Source organism: Chrysemys picta, chromosome 2, assembly GCF_011386835.1.
Source record: "Chrysemys picta bellii isolate R12L10 chromosome 2, ASM1138683v2, whole genome shotgun sequence".
In the NCBI taxonomy this organism is placed as follows: Eukaryota; Metazoa; Chordata; order Testudines; family Emydidae; genus Chrysemys; species Chrysemys picta.
In genome coordinates this window covers 126,522,324-126,539,433 of record NC_088792.1, presented here as the reverse complement: position 1 = coordinate 126,539,433, position 17,110 = coordinate 126,522,324, and the positions used below count along the sequence as shown (strand labels likewise).

Below are 17,110 nucleotides of genomic sequence, written 5' to 3'. Positions count from 1 at the left end.
TTGATTCAGTGAAGAAAGGAATAATGGGGAGATGCAATATTTAGATCAAGTGAGGAAGGTTTTCTTAGTGCCCATGTTCTGAATGGACAGGAATGGGAAAAGGGTAACAACATGGGTGTCAGGGAGGCAAGAAAGGAGCAGGTGACAGCAGCCAAAGGGAAGACTATGAGTGCCTATAGAAAAAAATGTTTTAAATGTGTGGATGGGGGGGGGGAAAAAAAAAAAGACAGAACCTTAGAAATGCTGGAGGAAGAAAATGAAAGATTTGGCAAAGACCTGAATTTGCGATGTAAGGGGGGGGGGGGAGAGGAGTTTACAATGACTTCCAGGTTATGGGTAATGGAAAATGGAGGAGTAAAGAGGGTTTGGAAGAAAGATAGGGAGTTCAGTTTTCAAGAAGGAAATATCAGATAGATAGTAGTTTAAGCACTACACCTTCCTAACTGTATGTTTCTAAATCTGATGCTAGGTACCCAAGCTCAATTCAGAATCAATAAGATTAAGAGTCCAGGATCTTGAAAGTTATGGACAATGTCAAAATCTTGCCTTAATACCTTCATCACTGCTTAAAACAGAAACAGAATAAAAGAAAGTAGCATGTACAAAAAACACAAAAATCAAAGTTAAATATGCTTAAATGAATCTGAAAGGTCAGCAGCTAAGAAAAAGAAATAGTGAATTGCCTATAATGGCTAAAGTTAAATCTTGAGTTTAACACTGTTTCTGATCTCGATAAAAACAAAAATATGTTATATTAAAAGAAAAAGGGGCACTTTCCACCATAACCAACGCTGGAATGTGACTTAAGACTCATCCTACTTCTAGGGTGATGTGGCAACTTCCAATAGCCAGTTGTAATCTTCCATTGCTAGAAGGGCTGCTATTGGTGATCCTGGAGCTGCAGGCCCTGGGACTGCAGACCTATTAAGTCTGCGTTTCTTTTATAGGAGTCTTTCATTTTCAGGTACCCTCTCAGCGTCTGAGTGTTTGCCTGAATCTCTCAAATCAGAGTACACCTATGGCCTAGAGCAGCAATCATAGTCCTGTAGATACCAGAGAAATCAAGCCTCCTCCCTAGATTGTCACTATTTGACCAGCAGATAGGACAGTCATTTCTCAAAAGTGGGCAATTTCATAGTACCTCTTTTCTGGACAGTGATATCATTAGTAATTGTTAGGTAAACTCAGTATTCTGGCCACCACTTTAAGCAGCTGATATGACCTCTCTGACCTGGGAAATTCTAGCAGTTTGTTGCATCTGTTAACATTCCTGGGCAAAAAACTCTCAACCCAAAAGTCACCTCAAGCAGTTGTAACTCATGTGTCCCTCCCACCCCATGTGTAGATTAACTGTCATTACTAAGTAAGGATATGGGCAGTGGCTGCAAAGACCAATAATCAGTCTCTATTTTGGAAGGTGGGGTTCCTGGCTGCAGGAGACACACTGGCTGAAGCTTATAATAGGCTCTCACTACCCTGTTATGTAAACACAGACAACGAGTAGTGCCAGAAAACTGACGTTATCTGTGGCTGATGTCGATGCTCTAAATATTTATAATAGCTTCCAGCTCTCACTCATGGATAGCACTGATTATGATAGGGTCATAGCACAGGTTGAAGCTTGTGTACCTAGAAAGTGAAACCTTTGCAAGATTCCTCTTCCACACAAGAGTGCAAAAGGAACAAGAAAGTATTGAAGAATGTGTCACAAGCTCAACGCTCAAGAGACAGTCTTGCAATTTTAAGGCCCCTTTGAGGATTTCCTGGTAAGAGACAAGCTGGTGGTAGGCTATAGTGATGAGAAAGCACATATTTACGGAGAAATTGTTAGCTGACTGGAGAACAAGTCATGGAAATCTGCAAAGCAATGGAATAAGCAAAATTGTTGCTGTAGGCTTTAAGTAAGGACAAGGGTCAAAAAAACAAAGAAAATTTCATGCAGCAGAATATGAAGGAGCATGAAGGAATACATGAGGAAATCAGATGGTATTAGTGCTGTGGAGTGTTGTTAAGGCTGCTAAGTTATTAATGCTACTAGTGCTGCTGTCCTTGGAGCTCCAGTGTTAGCTGCACTAGCAGAGAGCTCAGCTTGCTGATTCAACAACCCTTGTGGTCTTTCTTTATGAATAACATCAAGGTTCGGTTTGATGGCAAAGGCGCTCAGCCAGGTTTATTGTTGACAAAGCACAGTACAAGTGCCTCGTAGGAGCTACAAGTATACTAACTCATGTATGTCTGCAACAATGGTACCCGTTCAATCAGGACACTAGGATTCTGTCCCCTAGACTAGCACAAAGATCCCCCTCCCATCACGTCTCCTTTTATATTTTGATACAAACAAGTTAGCTACTACACACCAGTAGGTGTTAGTTACCACCCTAATCCTCATACACACGAGTTCGAACAAAAGACACTTATCCATTATCCTGCATCCCCTCTTTATCTTTACAAGGGGTCAGTGTTTTCTTGTATCATCTCTTTCTTATGAATGCTTTTAAATAGTTACTTGAGAGATGTGTCTTTTTGTACCATCCTCTCCAGTTAGGAATGTGCTTACTTGGTTAGCTGATACCCAGTGAATTACTATTCTGCTAAGGCCAGTCCTACTCTGGTTCACAACCTTTGGTTCACACAGCAAGTTATGCCTAGGCTCCTGCAAGGCCTATAGTCCCTTCCTTTTTATGGGCAGGATGTTCACCCATCATCCCAGAAAAGCATAATTAATTAACTGAAAATGACCCCGTGGACTAAATACTGTTTCTTGGCCATTTTGCTTTACTCATCCATACATTCCCCAAGTGTCTAATGATCTGCACATTCCCTTGTACAATCTGTGGACAGTTCCTCTTCTCTAATTGTTTTTAGTTCCATCTAATGGGGCTGGCAATATCCAGAAAAGTAACATGTCCTATTACCCTTAATCTACAGAGCAAGCTAAACTTACCAATTTGTTCGGATAACGCAAAACTACTGGCTGGACAGGAACTCCAGGAATAAATGCTCCTGGAAAGCACACATTACACATCATTACTCTTTGGCATATTTTCTTATTGTCAAATAAATTACTCATTACAAAAAAGATTATGTGATTATTGGTTACGTCGTTAGTCTGGTGTGTACAGTAGCAGAAATTCATAGCATGCTAGTGGAAAGAATACAAGATCTGGAAGTAGCAAAATATACATCAATATTCCACAGAAAAAGTCATTTAAAAAAAGGCAGTGTTGGTAACTGACAACAATGTATATATCTATCTTATTTAGAAGATACAAGCATTTAGAAGAATGGAAATATAGACATTCGAAATCCACCAAAACCTACATAAATCATAATAAATTATGAAGACATACATATTTTATTTCAGAGTAGCAGCCGTGTTAGTCTGTATCCGCAAAAAGAAGAACAGGAGTACTTGTGGCACCTTAGAGACTAACAAATTTATTAGAGCATAAGCTTTCGTGGACTACAGCCCACTTCTTCGGATGCATACAGAATGGAACATATATTGAGGAGATATATATACACACATACAGAGAGCATAAACAGGTGGGAGTTGTCTTACCAACTCTGAGAGGCCAATTAATTAAGAGAAAAAAAACTTTTGAAGTGATAATCAAGATAGCCCAGTACAGACAGTTTGTTAAGAAGTGTGAGCATACTTACAAGGGGAGATAGAATCAATGTTTGTAATGGCTCAGCCATTCCCAGTCCTTATTCAAACCGGAGTTGATTGTGTCTAGTTTGCATATCAATTCATATTTTATTATAGCCCAATCCCTAAATTTGACTCATGGTCAGGATTGTTGATTTTTTTATATATATATTTGTTGCTTCTGCCTTTTAACAGTTGTTGTCAGATGTGAATTTTGTAAAAATCTGATAGTCAAGTATCTCGTAAAAAAGTCTTGCAAACAAATTTGATATATTTTTATGAAGTTACCAGTTTTGTTGATAAAGGTAACTCTGTTGACATAACAGACTTCTGTAGGGCATTTGACTTTGTACTACAATACATTCTGATTAAAAATAGCACTCTAAAAACTATTGTACAAAATGTAATTATTAATGTGGATTCACCACCAACTGACGGTACTTTGAGGGGGGTCAAGCAGTAATCTGTTCTTGTCTCAGTGGTATTTAATGTCTATTAGTGGTCAGGAAGAAGATATACAATCTCTACCAGTAAAGTTTGCAGATAAAGATCTGTCAAGTGGTAAATCAGATAAATAGATCACTTACACAAAGTAATCTGGAGTGCCTGGCAAGAACAGCTCATATGAACCATTTGCCTGCATTAAAGTGCATCTGGAAGGTCACCCAGCTAGGAACAAAGAACGTAGGCCATACAGAATGGGGAAATGTATTCTGCAAAGTAATGACTCTGAAAAGGACTTTTGGCACCAAGAAGCAAGTGGGAAAGTCAGAGGCAATAAGATTTCAGAGGAAATGGGTGAAGGGAGCGGAGACTAAGACAGCTAGGACCAGGGGAAGTAGGGAGGTTGAGTACATTTGCAATGGGGGTGGAGAGCAGAATGGGCCGGATCAGTGGAAAACTGGAAGTGTGGGCGCAATAGGAACTTGAGGCAGTAAAGGGATTTTGTACCATGTTTCTGGGTGGTCTAGAGTGCATCGGGGAGCAGGAGAGCCAGCAAACTCTCCTAACATACACACATTTATATTAGTATAAAAGTGCTTTTGCTGGTATAGCTTATACTGAGTTGACAAACTATGCCAAATAATGACAGGTTTCAGAGTAGCAGCCGTGTTAGTCTGTATCCGCAAAAAGAACAGGAGTACTTGTGGCACCTTAGAGACTAACAAATTTATTAGAGCATAAGCTTTCGTGGACTACAGCCCACTTCTTCGGATGCATATAGAGTGAAACATATATTGAGGAGATATATATACACACACAAACAGAGAGCATGAACAGATGGACTCCCACCTGTGTATATATATATATATATATATATATATATACACACACACACACACACACACACACGGGAGTCCATCTGTTCATGCTCTCTGTATGTGTGTGTGTGTATATATCTCCTCAATATATGTTTCTCTCTATATGTATCCGAAGAAGTGGGCTGTAGTCCACGAAAGCTTATGCTCTAATAAATTTGTTAGTCTCTAAGGTGCCACAAGTACTCCTCTTCTTTATTCCAAATAAGCTATACCAGCAAAAGCACTTTGGTACTACTATAACTGTGTTTACAATAGGGCTTTTGGCAGTACAGAAATGTTGGGGGGGGAGGAAGGGGAAGTCCTCCTAACTGATATTACTATATTGCCAAAAGTCTTAGCATAGGCCTGGCCAGAGGGCAACTCCGCTGAAGAACATGTGTGGCATCCAATGGGAAGAGGACAGTCAACTACAGACTGCCCAGCAGCAAGTACTGTAGCAGCCTCAAATAGTCACAGATGTACATTGAACCCTTAGACTGCATGTTTCAGAGGGGTGCTAAGACCGCTCCAGCATCATAAGGAATGCAAAAATTCAGTAGGAAAAACATTCGTCTTTCAGATTCTTATACACATTCCAGTTAGAGTCCATCTATAGGATCAAAAAATTCCACTTCAACCGCACCTCATTACCAGTTTTTTTATTCAAATTCTATAACTGCAAACCACTTACAATGGCAATCAATATATTTAAAAAATTATACAATATGAGAACATTCTGTAAAGAAAGCTATGCTTCATACCTACCAGGCTTGAAGGTAATTAGACAAGATCGGTTTGTGCAAGTTCCTTCTGGGAATATCATTATCTTGGAGCAAAAACAAAATTTACTGTTACAGAATATTTGTTGTATTTACATCTTTTCAAAAACAATATTAAAACTCTTCACATCTGAGTTATAGTAATTTAAGAAAAAGTAAGCAAGTTAAACAAAATGTTTAAATGATTGCATGGTCTTTTGAAGTCACAAAAACTTTCAGATGCATGGAATCTGGCACAAACTGTGGAATAGGATATTTTATTTATTCTTTAAACCAGTGTTTTCCATGGCACAGGGTAGCATGAAGGACTAGCTGGTGGGAGAACAGGGGGAACAGACTGCCAAACTATTTTCCAGATCCTCAGTTTCATTAAAAAAAAAAAAAAAAAAAAAGGAAACAAAACACATGAACCATGTGTAACTGATAGAGAGAGGCCTGCTTGAGTTTGAAGAGAGCATAACACAACCAATGGTTCTCAGATGTAACTGTTACATTCACTTCAATAGGTGCTAACTTTGCAACGATACTTTAAATGTCAACACTGATAACTACTTCAGTTATTAGAGCACGTAAGAAAGGATGCACCACTAGTGTTTCCCAAAGTGGTTTTTATTTGGGAGGGGTGACAATGTACCCATGTCCGCTCCCTAGACACTATTCTAATATCTTTGTACAAAGTATGCTTTTAAGATATCATTTGAAAACGTATAATTTGCTGGCCAATCCTGTCCTCATAAAATGTGTGTAGTAACATTGTATGTGAAGTTATACAATTCCACCGTATGGTGTTATTAACACATGCTCCAAACTGAGGTTGGCAAACAGGTCAGTCTCAAACAAAGGAATGTATGATCTGCTTAATTTGCCTTTAAGCAGTAAACAAAGTCATCAAGCAGGAAGGGAAACAAAAAATAGGATCCAACAGATAAGGAAAAGCAGCAGGGAACATCCTTTCCTATGGAGACTGTCTCCTGAATCTCAGCTGGAAATGTTTTCCAAGAAAGGGACCGATACTATAAACATGAGGGATAAACACCCCAAGGCACCCATCCTCTTTCTCTGTCCTTCGATTCACTACATCAAAAGGAACAAAGGAAGCAGCTATTGAACTGGAGAAGGGGTCCCGATGTTACCCGTCAGTTCTGTGTTCTTGGGGAACCAGGGTGCAGTATCCAGCCTGTCGGACTCACGAAGGACCCTCCACCCCAGCCTCTGCTTGAACCAAAACTGACCAGAAGAAAGACTTAAAGAGTGGGAGACACACCTAAACCCCTCCGGACAACTGTGACAGGATTAAAGCAACTCCCCTAGCCTTATCAGCATTGAAGATGCAACATGGAGGCATCGCCATTAGCATACAGAATGGAGAACAGAGGTTCCAAGGCAAGAACCACACTGAACTCTGGGACCAGAAAAGCAGGGAAGCACTGCATGATGGGGAATCTTTGCTCCAGATGTTAATGAACCCACGCCTGCAGACACCCAGCTCAGTAGTTATCAGACCAAATCTAGTAATAAATCCTTTATTGGTATCCAAAATACTGAAGCTGCCTAATTGCATTGTGAACTCCCTCGAAGGAACACTGCCCATAGCCAGGAATGATCAGTTCCTATTGTCTAGCCTGAAAACAACTTTGGTATACTCCTCTGAACCATCAGTTTACCCATAAACAAATCTAGAGTTCTCCCTTGAATCATTGTTGTTTCCTTACAAAAACCTCTACTCACGCTCAAGTAAGGGTTCTGATGCCTGAATCCAAAATCTGCATCAGTTCCATTGGGACTTCATCTTCTCCTGACTGATCATGCTGTGGGCTCTGCCTGTCTCCAGCACTCCAGACCTTCAGCTACCACCACCACCTGGGAAACCCGACCAGTTCAAGCTTCACGGAGTGGTAAGAACCCAACTCTCCCTCCCTCTCGCTATATTTTTTTTTTCTACTCTAGGTATAGCTTTCCAACCCTGACTTGGGTGATCAGGTATAGTTTTCTAAACCTAACTTTTGTAATCAAATTTAAGCTAGATTTAATATTGTAACTGTTTTGTTTGTTTGGCTCTCTTTGTATGGTTACTACCAGGCCATAAATAACTTTTATGGTTAAGCTGGTTGCTTCCTTCCCTTCCTCTCATGTTTTTGGCTTCCCCATTTGCTCTGCAACAATACTCCTTTTACCCAAGCTGAAGATCCCTGTAGCGCCCAAAAATCCTGTGGGGTTTGCTCATCAAGTGGGTTACTACCAGAACAGTTGTAATGTGAAAATGGGGATAGGGACGTGCTGAACCTGTGGCAAATGAGGGTGGCAGCTTGGAAGTGGTGCTCGACCTAGCCTGCTGAGTCCAGGGGCATATAAGGGTGGCAGCTTGGGAGTGCTGATTGACCCAGTCCGCTGAGTGTGAGTGAGAGTGTATGTCAGTCATTCTGGGCCTGGAGGAACCCAGCCCTGGGGAACCTAGGTCCTGCAGGATGGCTCCTTTGGGAGGGAACTTGCAGAAGGGAGAAGTAGAGCTCCATATGAAAACAAGTGACACAAGCAGTCCATTGATAGAATTACAGAACCTCCCTTCCCACCCTCAGAAGAGTAACCCTAATAAATGAGTGTACCCCAAAGTAACAGGCAAATCTGGTAACACTGACCTAAGAAGTTTGGTCAGTGAGACTGCTGAGAGAATGTGGTGAAATGAACTTTGCTTAACGTAGTTTGTTAAATAAGGCACTAGTTAAGCTTTATCTTTATTTTTCTTGTAACTATTTCTGACTTTAATGCCTCATCATTTTTACTCTCAAAATCTCTTTTTAGTTAAACTTGTTTTATCTTATCTAGTGTGTTTAAACTGAAGTGTCTGTCAAACTCCATCTGGGGTAACAAGATGTGTGCATATCAATTCTATTAATAAAATGTGGGACTTTATATAAGTTTGTATTGTCCAGGAAAGAACTGGGCGGTACAGGACATACATTTTGGGGAGAAAATCTAGGACTGGGATGAAATGGTCACCCTGCAACATAGCCAAGGTGGGGCAACATAGCTGGGAGTGCCTTACATGTTGAAGGCTGTTTGCAAGCAGTCCTGACTGGAGGCTACAGCCGCAAAGCAGTTTAAAGAGCACCCCAGGTTAGAGGGCAGGGGTGACACAGCTACTCAGTCTGCATTGTACCCTCGGTATATCACGGGGGAGGGAGGAAGAAGGGAAGGGGACACAAAGGATTTGCCAACAGGGCATGGAAGATGTGCAAGTTAAACTATGAAGGCTATGAGCAACACACAGTGAGGTTGCAACGGGTGCAATTAGTTTCATTTTCCTGAATCAGAGCTTGGAATTGAAGAGATTGGGAAACAGTGCTTAAACTATACCATTTATATTTTAATCACAGCAGTAAAAAAGATTGCATTACATTATATTTTGACTTGAGTTGCTGAGCAAAGGCAAAGGATCAACTATTAAGGTCCCAATCTTAAAACACTTATAGAGGTGAGTGACTGTCTTATGGCATTGACGTATTCTGTTTCTTATTCATGTTGACTATAGGATTATACCTGGTGTGCTTAAGAGGAGCTATAATTTGCATTGCTTAATATTTCATTCTATAGGTCTTTCAACAGTTCACGAATTTTCATCTTTCAGGTACCTTGTCTCTCCCAAAATAGGGTTTTGGAGTTTGGGGTTTTGTTTTTTTAGTTTGAGCCAAACTGGTTCAGTTTTTCTGAATGTGAATGCAATGGATGGGAAAGAAAGGGCAAGGACCATCCGCCAACACCCACCCTCTTTATATCAATTGGAATGCACTTTTTAATGCACAGGTACTTTGTGATGGTACTTTGTAAGGCTCCAAGCTCTTCTCACTTGTTGTGGGTGCTAATGGTATAGGAAAGGGAGTACATGCCAAGTCCTCTCTCACTGAGGGACCGTACAAAATCAGGAACTACTCTAATAGAAATTTATGTCTATTTAAAATCTACTTGTTTGCCCGATTATGTTGGCACATATGCTTATCAAATATGACTTATTAATATGTGCACTTACCGAGAAAAGGGATTACATAGATGCACATCTAGTGCTAAGACTAAAGCCAGAGACTGGCTAGCTTCAGAAAACAGGAGAGTTTTTAATATGCTTCAAATTTTAAAATAAAAATGCACATACTTCTGGAAAGTTTAGGGCTGAAATACAGTAGTCATAACCGTCCCTCCTTTTCTATTTCCTCCCTCCCCCCAAAAGCGTACCATATCATAACAATTATAAAATTCAAGTGCAAGAACCTCAGCTGCTGATTAAATTTAAAGGCTTCAGATGCTACTAACATTTTTGGTCCAATGGAAATTTTCTCCAAGGAGTAAAAATTGTTACAATATAACTTAAAGATCATGCTAGCAATATGTTGTGCAAAGAAACATTTTAAATCTTGCATTCATGGAGAAAAAGCATGTAGGTCTAATGTGTCCTCTATGGAGAAAAAAAGAAAAAAAAAAAAAGACTAAATTTTGCTTCTCAAAGCCACCAAATGTCAAATATCACATAAAAGAGGTTATACTATACCTGTGGCCATTTGCCATCAGATTGAGCCCGTCTCTTTATCTCCTCAACAGTTTTTCTGCGAGAATCCTGGTCTGACCGAGACACAAATACTGGTCGTATGTATTTTATTAAAGCTGAAAACAAAACAAAACAAACAAACAAAAAAACACGAATTTTTCATAGAACTGCTTTAAAAATCAATGAATCTATGAAATATTCAAAGACAGAAGGGACCACTGTGATCATCTAGTCTGACCTCCTGTATAAAGGGCCACAGAACTTCCCCAAAATAATTCCTAGAGCATAGCTTTGAGAGAAAACATCCAATCTGACTTAAAAATTGTCAGTGAAGGAGAATCCACCATGACCTTGGTAAATTGTTCCAATAGTTAATTAAATTTTTACGCCTTATTTCCAGTCTGAATTTGTGTAGCTTCAATTTCTAGCAAGTGGATCACATTATACCTTTCACTGCTAGACTGAAGAGCCCATTATTAAATATTTGTTCCCTATGTAGGTACTTACAGACTGTAATTAGGTCACCTTTAAATCTTTTCTTTCTTAAGCTAAATAAATTAATGTTATATCATGGCCATCCTTCGAACAGGAGTCCTTGTTACAAGCAAATAATGACTCTTTTTGATTGGCTTATATTATAATATTTCAATGTAAAATTAAAGCAAATCCTTGAACCATTTTCATTACCTAACCTGAGAGAAATGCAAAGAGTAAAATGAATAATGAAAAGTAAATTAGATTTTTTTAAATGCACTTGTAATAGACTTGTAATAACAAGACCTTATTTGTAACAGGAGACTTTATGTGAATGTGATTCTAAAATATGAATTTGACTGTATCATTTAATGCACACTTACTTTTTTGGGGCGGCAAAGTAGTTATGTTTGTCCACCCATGGGCCAGAACATTTCCTCCTGGGAGGAGAACCTCTGTGAGCATCTCCCTCATTGAGATCCCCCTCACAATCCTACTGGAAAGCAGGATTTCTTCTGTTGTGCAGTAATTCACAAGACACATCCCAAACCTGGCTTGGTAAAGGTGTTTGGAACTTCAAGTTGCTACTTTACAAGTCTCCATTAAGACATGCTGCTGAAGCATTTCTCCCCATAGGCAACACATCTATTTTATTTTCTGGGCTAGATTAAAAAGACGTTTAGTAAGCCAGTATTTTCTCCTGTGAAGGAATTTATACATGATAATTAAGTCATCTTCTAATCTTTTTGATAAGCTAAAGTGATTGAGCTCCCAAAGTCTCTTCCTGTGCAGTGGTGCCCAACCTTATTACACAGGACCACCACATAAACCTAAGCACAACCTTGTGTGGACCAAACAGATTCTACGTATTTTAATAAGATTTAAAGTCACCTGTATTGATTTATATTTTAAGTTCAACCTGCTTTGTATGTACTTAGGTAGGTTGTTTCTATGTACAGTATTGTCTATTTACACAGTTATGTAAATTAAAATGATGTAAACATGACAACAAAATGCTAATGAAGTGGCTGTTAATACATTGTGTTGAAGCAGGCTGCGGGTCTTATGAAAATGCTCTGGTGGGCCATGTATGGCTTGCAGGCCGTAGGTTGGGCACCCCTGCTGTAGGGCATTGTTCTGCAGCCCTCAAATGACTTTGGGGTTCTTTTCTGCACTCTCTTCATGTTTTTAAAAGGGCGTTAAAACATTGGACACCAGAACTGTATGCAGTATTCCACAATTGGTCTAACCACACCATATACAGAAGTAAAAAAGTCATATCTCTACTCCTACTCACTACTCCCGTTTATACATACAAGGCTTGCATTATACATTTTTGCCACAGAATCACACTGGGAAAGTGTTGAGTTACATGTCCACTATGACCCCTAAATCCTTTTCATAGTCACTGCTTTCCAGGATACAGTTCCCCATTCTGTAGCTCTGGCCCCAATTCCTTGTTCCTAAATATGTAACTTTGTAGTAAAAAATTTTATTTGGGTGGCCTCAGGTTATTAAGCGATCCAGATTGCTTTGCATGACTGTCCCGGTCTCACCATTATTTACCATTCTGCCAATCTGTTGGTCATCCACAAATTTTATCAGCAGTGATTTTATTTCGAAATCATAATGAAAATGTTGAATACCATTGGCCCTAATATTGATCCCTGTGAAATCTCACTAGAAACATCTGCATTCAACAATGATTCCTCATTGACAGCTTCTTTGAGATCTGTGAGCTACTCATTTCTTTATCCACTTAACATATGCTTTACTGATACTGTATAGTGCTAATATTAATCAGAATGCCATGTGGTATTTAGTCAAATGCCTTTCAAAAATTTAAGTCTTTTACATCAACCAAACTTGTCATCTCCTAAAAAAATTAAATCAGGTTTGTTTGACTAGACTTATTTTCCATAAAACCGTATTGACTGGCTTTAACTATAGTCCTATCCTTTAATTCTTTATTAATTGAATTCCACATCAGTTTTTCTATTAATTTGCCCAGAACTGATGTCAAGCTAACTGACCTAACTTGCCTTTTTGAATATTGGTACATTAACTGTCTTCCAGTCTTCTGGAATTTCCCTGGTATTACATGATTTATTAAAAATTATCAGCAGGCCAAAGATCTCCTCAGCCAGCTCTTTTAGAGCTGTTGGGTGTAAGATATTCAAGCCTGCTGATTTAAGAATATTTTGCCTTAATAGATGCTAATATCCTCCTTAGTTACAAATGGACTGGAAAATCAGTGATCACCTTCTGCTCTTATGACTTCCCCTTGTGAAGTCTGTGGCAAGCATTTCTGAAACTGGTTGTCCAAGTTCAAACTTGCACTTCCAGAAAACATATCTTTTCCTGCAATATAGCCACCAGTCTGTACTTAATCGGATCTTGTGTCTTTTGGTAGAAAGGAAAAGCATAGCACATCTGTGATAAATGAAGGGGGGGAGCAGCTCCCTTTTATGGTCACCCAGCCAGCCAGCAGCTATAAAACCGCTCTTAGTGGCTTTTTGCTAATTGCTCTACCTGTAAAGGGTTAAGAAAAAAGTTTCACTGCTATGCATAGGTAAAAGGAAGTGAGTGGACACCTGGCCAAAAGAGCCAATGGGAAGGCTAAAACTTTTTAAAATTGAAAAACGACTCCCCTTTTGTCCATCTGTGGTTGTTCTCCGGGAAGAGGCAGAGAGGGCTGCAGTTATGCTGTAAGAAGCTTTGGGCCAGGTATGAAAAATCTTCAGTATCATACCTAGAAACTACTCACTTAAAACCCCAGATATGTAAGTAGATCAAGAAATATCTAGGAAGACGCGATTAGGTTTATTTCTTTATGGCTTGTGGATTCCTCTGTGCTAACCCCAGGTGTTTTTTTTTCTTTTGCTTGTAACCTTTAAGCTGGACTTCAACAAAGCTATTCTTAATGCTTAATCCTTGCAGTTGTTTTTTCTTTGAGGGAGTCAATAAGCATGTGGACAAGGGTGATCCAGTTTATATAGTGTACTTGGACTTCCAGAAAGCCATTGATAAGGTCCCAGACCAAAGGCTCTTAAGAAAGCGAAGCAGTCATGGGATAAAAAGGAAGGTGATTTCATGGATCAGTAACTGGTTAAAAGATGGGAAACAAAGAATAGGAATAAATGTTCAGTTTTCAGAATAGAGGTAAACAGTGGGGTCCCCCAAGGCTCTGTACTGGGACCTGTGCTGTTCAACATATCCATAAGTGATCTGGAAAAGGAGGTAAACAGTGAGGTGGCAAAATTTGCAGAGGATACAAAATTACTCAAGACAGTTAAGTCCAAACCTGACTGACGTCTTACAAAGAGATCTCACTAAACTGGATAAGTGGGCAACAAAAGGGCAGTTGAAATTCAATGCTGATAAATGCGAAGTAATGCACATTGGAAACAATAATCCCAATTACACATACAAAATGATGGGGTCTAAATTAGCTCTTACCACTCAAGAAAGATCTTGTAGTTATCATAAATAGTTCTCTGAAAACATGTGCTCCATGTGCAGCTGCAGTCGCAAAAGCTAACAGAATGTTAGGAACCCTTAGGAAAGGGATGAATAATAAGATAGAAAATATAATGCCATTATATAAATCAAAAGTACGCCCACACCTTGAATTGGGTAGAACCTGAGTTACGAACACCTAGGGAATAGAGGTTGTTTGTAACTCTGAAGTGTTCATAACTCTGAACAAAACGTTACAGTTGTTCTTTCAAAAGTTTACAACTGAACATTAACTTAACACAGCTTTGAAACTTTACGATCAGAAAAAAATGCCGCTTTCCTTTTATTTTTTAATAGCTTACATTTAAACACAATACTATACTGTATTTGCCTTTTTTTTTTTCGGTCTCTGTTGCTGCCTGATTACACACTTCTGGTTCCAAATGAGGTGTGCGGTTGATTGGTCAGTTCGTAACTCTGAGGTTCTATTGTACTGTGATTCTGGTTGCTCCATCTCAAAAAAAGATGTATTTGAATTGGACAGAACAACAAAGAAGGGCAACAAAAATGACTGGGGTATGGAACGTTTTCCATAAAAGGAGAGATTAAAAAGAGTGGGACTGTTCATCTTAGAAAAGAGATTACTAAGGTAGGAGAGGTCTATAAAACCATGAATGGTATGGAGAAAGTGAAAAAGGAAGTATTATTTTACCCGTTTAAACAACACAAGAACCAGGGGTCCCCTGGTTATATTATATTAATAGGCAGCAAGTTTAAAACAAACATAAGGAAGTGCTTCTTCACACAATGCACAATTAATTTGGGGAACTTGTTGCTAGGAGATGCTGTGAAGGTCAAAACTATAACTGGGTTTAAAAAAAAGGATTAGATAAATTCATGGAGGATAGGTCCATCAATGACCTGGGAATGAATGATAGGGTATGGATCACTTGATAATGGCCCTGTGCTGTTCATTCCCTTGGAAGCATCCGCACTGGCCAGTCAGAAGACAGGATACTGGGCAAGATGGACCATTAGTCTGACCCAGCAGAGTCATTCTTATGTTCTTATGCCCCAGAAATCTGAGGCAAGTTCCCGATGTTGTTTTTGGAGACTAGAGATGAAGCTGTAGTTGAAGACTTTTCCAAAGGGATGTAAACTTTTGCTTATTTTCAGTCCATGACTACCCCTGTAAACTTTAGGATATGCGCTGGAGTTAACTTTAATTGACTTGAGTCCAAGGGGGATCAGGTCAGGACTGTGCATAAAGAACTGGTCATCTCACCTCTGTGATGGGTCCCCGGGGTGCAACCTGGACTGTGGGACCACTATGCCCTCTGTTCCACCAACCTGGGCTGCCTCTCACACTGTGATGCTGATGTCAAGCTACAAGCCTAACAGGCGCTGCACTTACACAGACATCCACATGCAGGGACACACCCAACTGTGTTACGTGAATGATCTTGCAGCCACTCATGAACCATCAATAGAGAGCCTCAAGCCAATTTCCCTCCCCCCCAACTCCCCAGCCTTGCACCCCCAAACTGTACTGTTGTGTGCTGGTCAGAAGCCAGACCAGTGTAAGTTGATTACTTAGGCCTGGTCTACACTGGGGGGGAAATCGATCTAAGTTACGCAACTTCAGCTACGTGAATAACATAGCTGAAGTCGACGTACTTAGATTGACTTACCGTGGTGTCTTCACTACAGTGAGTCGACTGCTGCCGCTCCCCCATCGACTCTGCCTGTGTCTCTTGCAGCATTGGAGTCGACGGGAGAACGCTCGGGGACCGATTTATCACGACTAGACTAGACACGATAAATCAATCTCCACTGGATCGATCGCTGCCCACCCATCCGGCTGGTAGTGAAGACATACCCTTAGTTTGCCTCTTCTTCATAGGAAAGTGGACATGCACCAGCCTTTGTAATCTGAGATGAGATTTCCCAAACACTTCCACCAAAACACAATTTTAGGTAAACTGTAAAACAGATTTATTAACTACAAAAAGATAGATTACGTGATTATAAGTAGCAGGCATAGAGATCAAAGTTGGTTACCTAAGAAACAAAATTAAATTCACAGTTTAATTCTAACTTTAACACACTAAGCAAGATTTAAATCAAGCAATATCTCACCCTAACAGATGGTACAAGCAGGTTATTGTTCCTCAATACACAGACTGGACTCCCTTTCCAGGCTGGGACCATTCCTCCCCAGTTCAAAGTCTTTTTCCTCCAGACATTTTTCCAGGTATTGAGATGGGATTTCGGGGGGAGAGGAGGGAGGTAGAGAGGCTAAGTGGTGATATCACTGTTTCTCTTTTTATATCTTCTTCCAGCTGCTAGAAAGATCCTTGCTGTGACATGTGGGTCAGTGAGTCCCCATTAGTCAAGCAGTCTCCATTGTGTGTGTGCCTTCTCCAAGGAGCCTCCGGGATAGTGGATTGTTTTATTGATGGGCCATTAACACTATCTGAGCCCTCCTTTGTTGCAATTGAAAGGCTGGTTGTGGGTATTCCCAACCTCACAACATATTTCAGTAACACATATAGAAATACTTCATAACTTTGCGTACAATAGTGCATAAAATCCAACAGGATATTATTGTTCAACAGATCAAGACTTACAAAATGATATCTCAAAGCAAACTTTGCATAAAACATATAGTTATATCACAATGGTGAATATGGGGGTTCCAGGGTACTACTTTGAGACAGAGTGTCACATTAGCTAATAGTCAGGAGGGGTATGTCAATGCCTTGAATGTTGTAAGTGAGCAACCATTAGTGTCATTTGTTTGGCGAACCCCTTTAGTGCTGTGGACAGACCAAAGGGTAGAAATGTGTACAGGTAATGGATGTTTCTCTACTACTGAATGCAAGTATTTTCTGTGTGCTGCATGAATTGT

General features: G+C 39.8%; 1 protein-coding gene across 6 annotated transcripts in view; it reads right to left on the bottom strand.

Moving 5' to 3' along the window:
• Positions 1-17,110, bottom strand: part of LPCAT1 (lysophosphatidylcholine acyltransferase 1) — a 175,523-nt gene that overhangs the window by 111,953 nt on the left and 46,460 nt on the right. For all 6 annotated transcript variants that reach the window (XR_010598503.1, XM_065584159.1, XM_065584158.1 and 3 more), the window contains exons 4-6: positions 10,270-10,382; positions 5,719-5,779; positions 2,945-3,003 (exon numbers count right to left, since the gene is read on the bottom strand). Coding sequence is in view for 5 of the 6 variants with exons in the window: in XM_065584159.1 (XP_065440231.1) it covers positions 2,945-3,003; positions 5,719-5,779; positions 10,270-10,382 (233 nt within the window). In the remaining variant the exon portion in view is untranslated. The remainder of the gene's footprint in view (positions 1-2,944; positions 3,004-5,718; positions 5,780-10,269; positions 10,383-17,110) is intronic.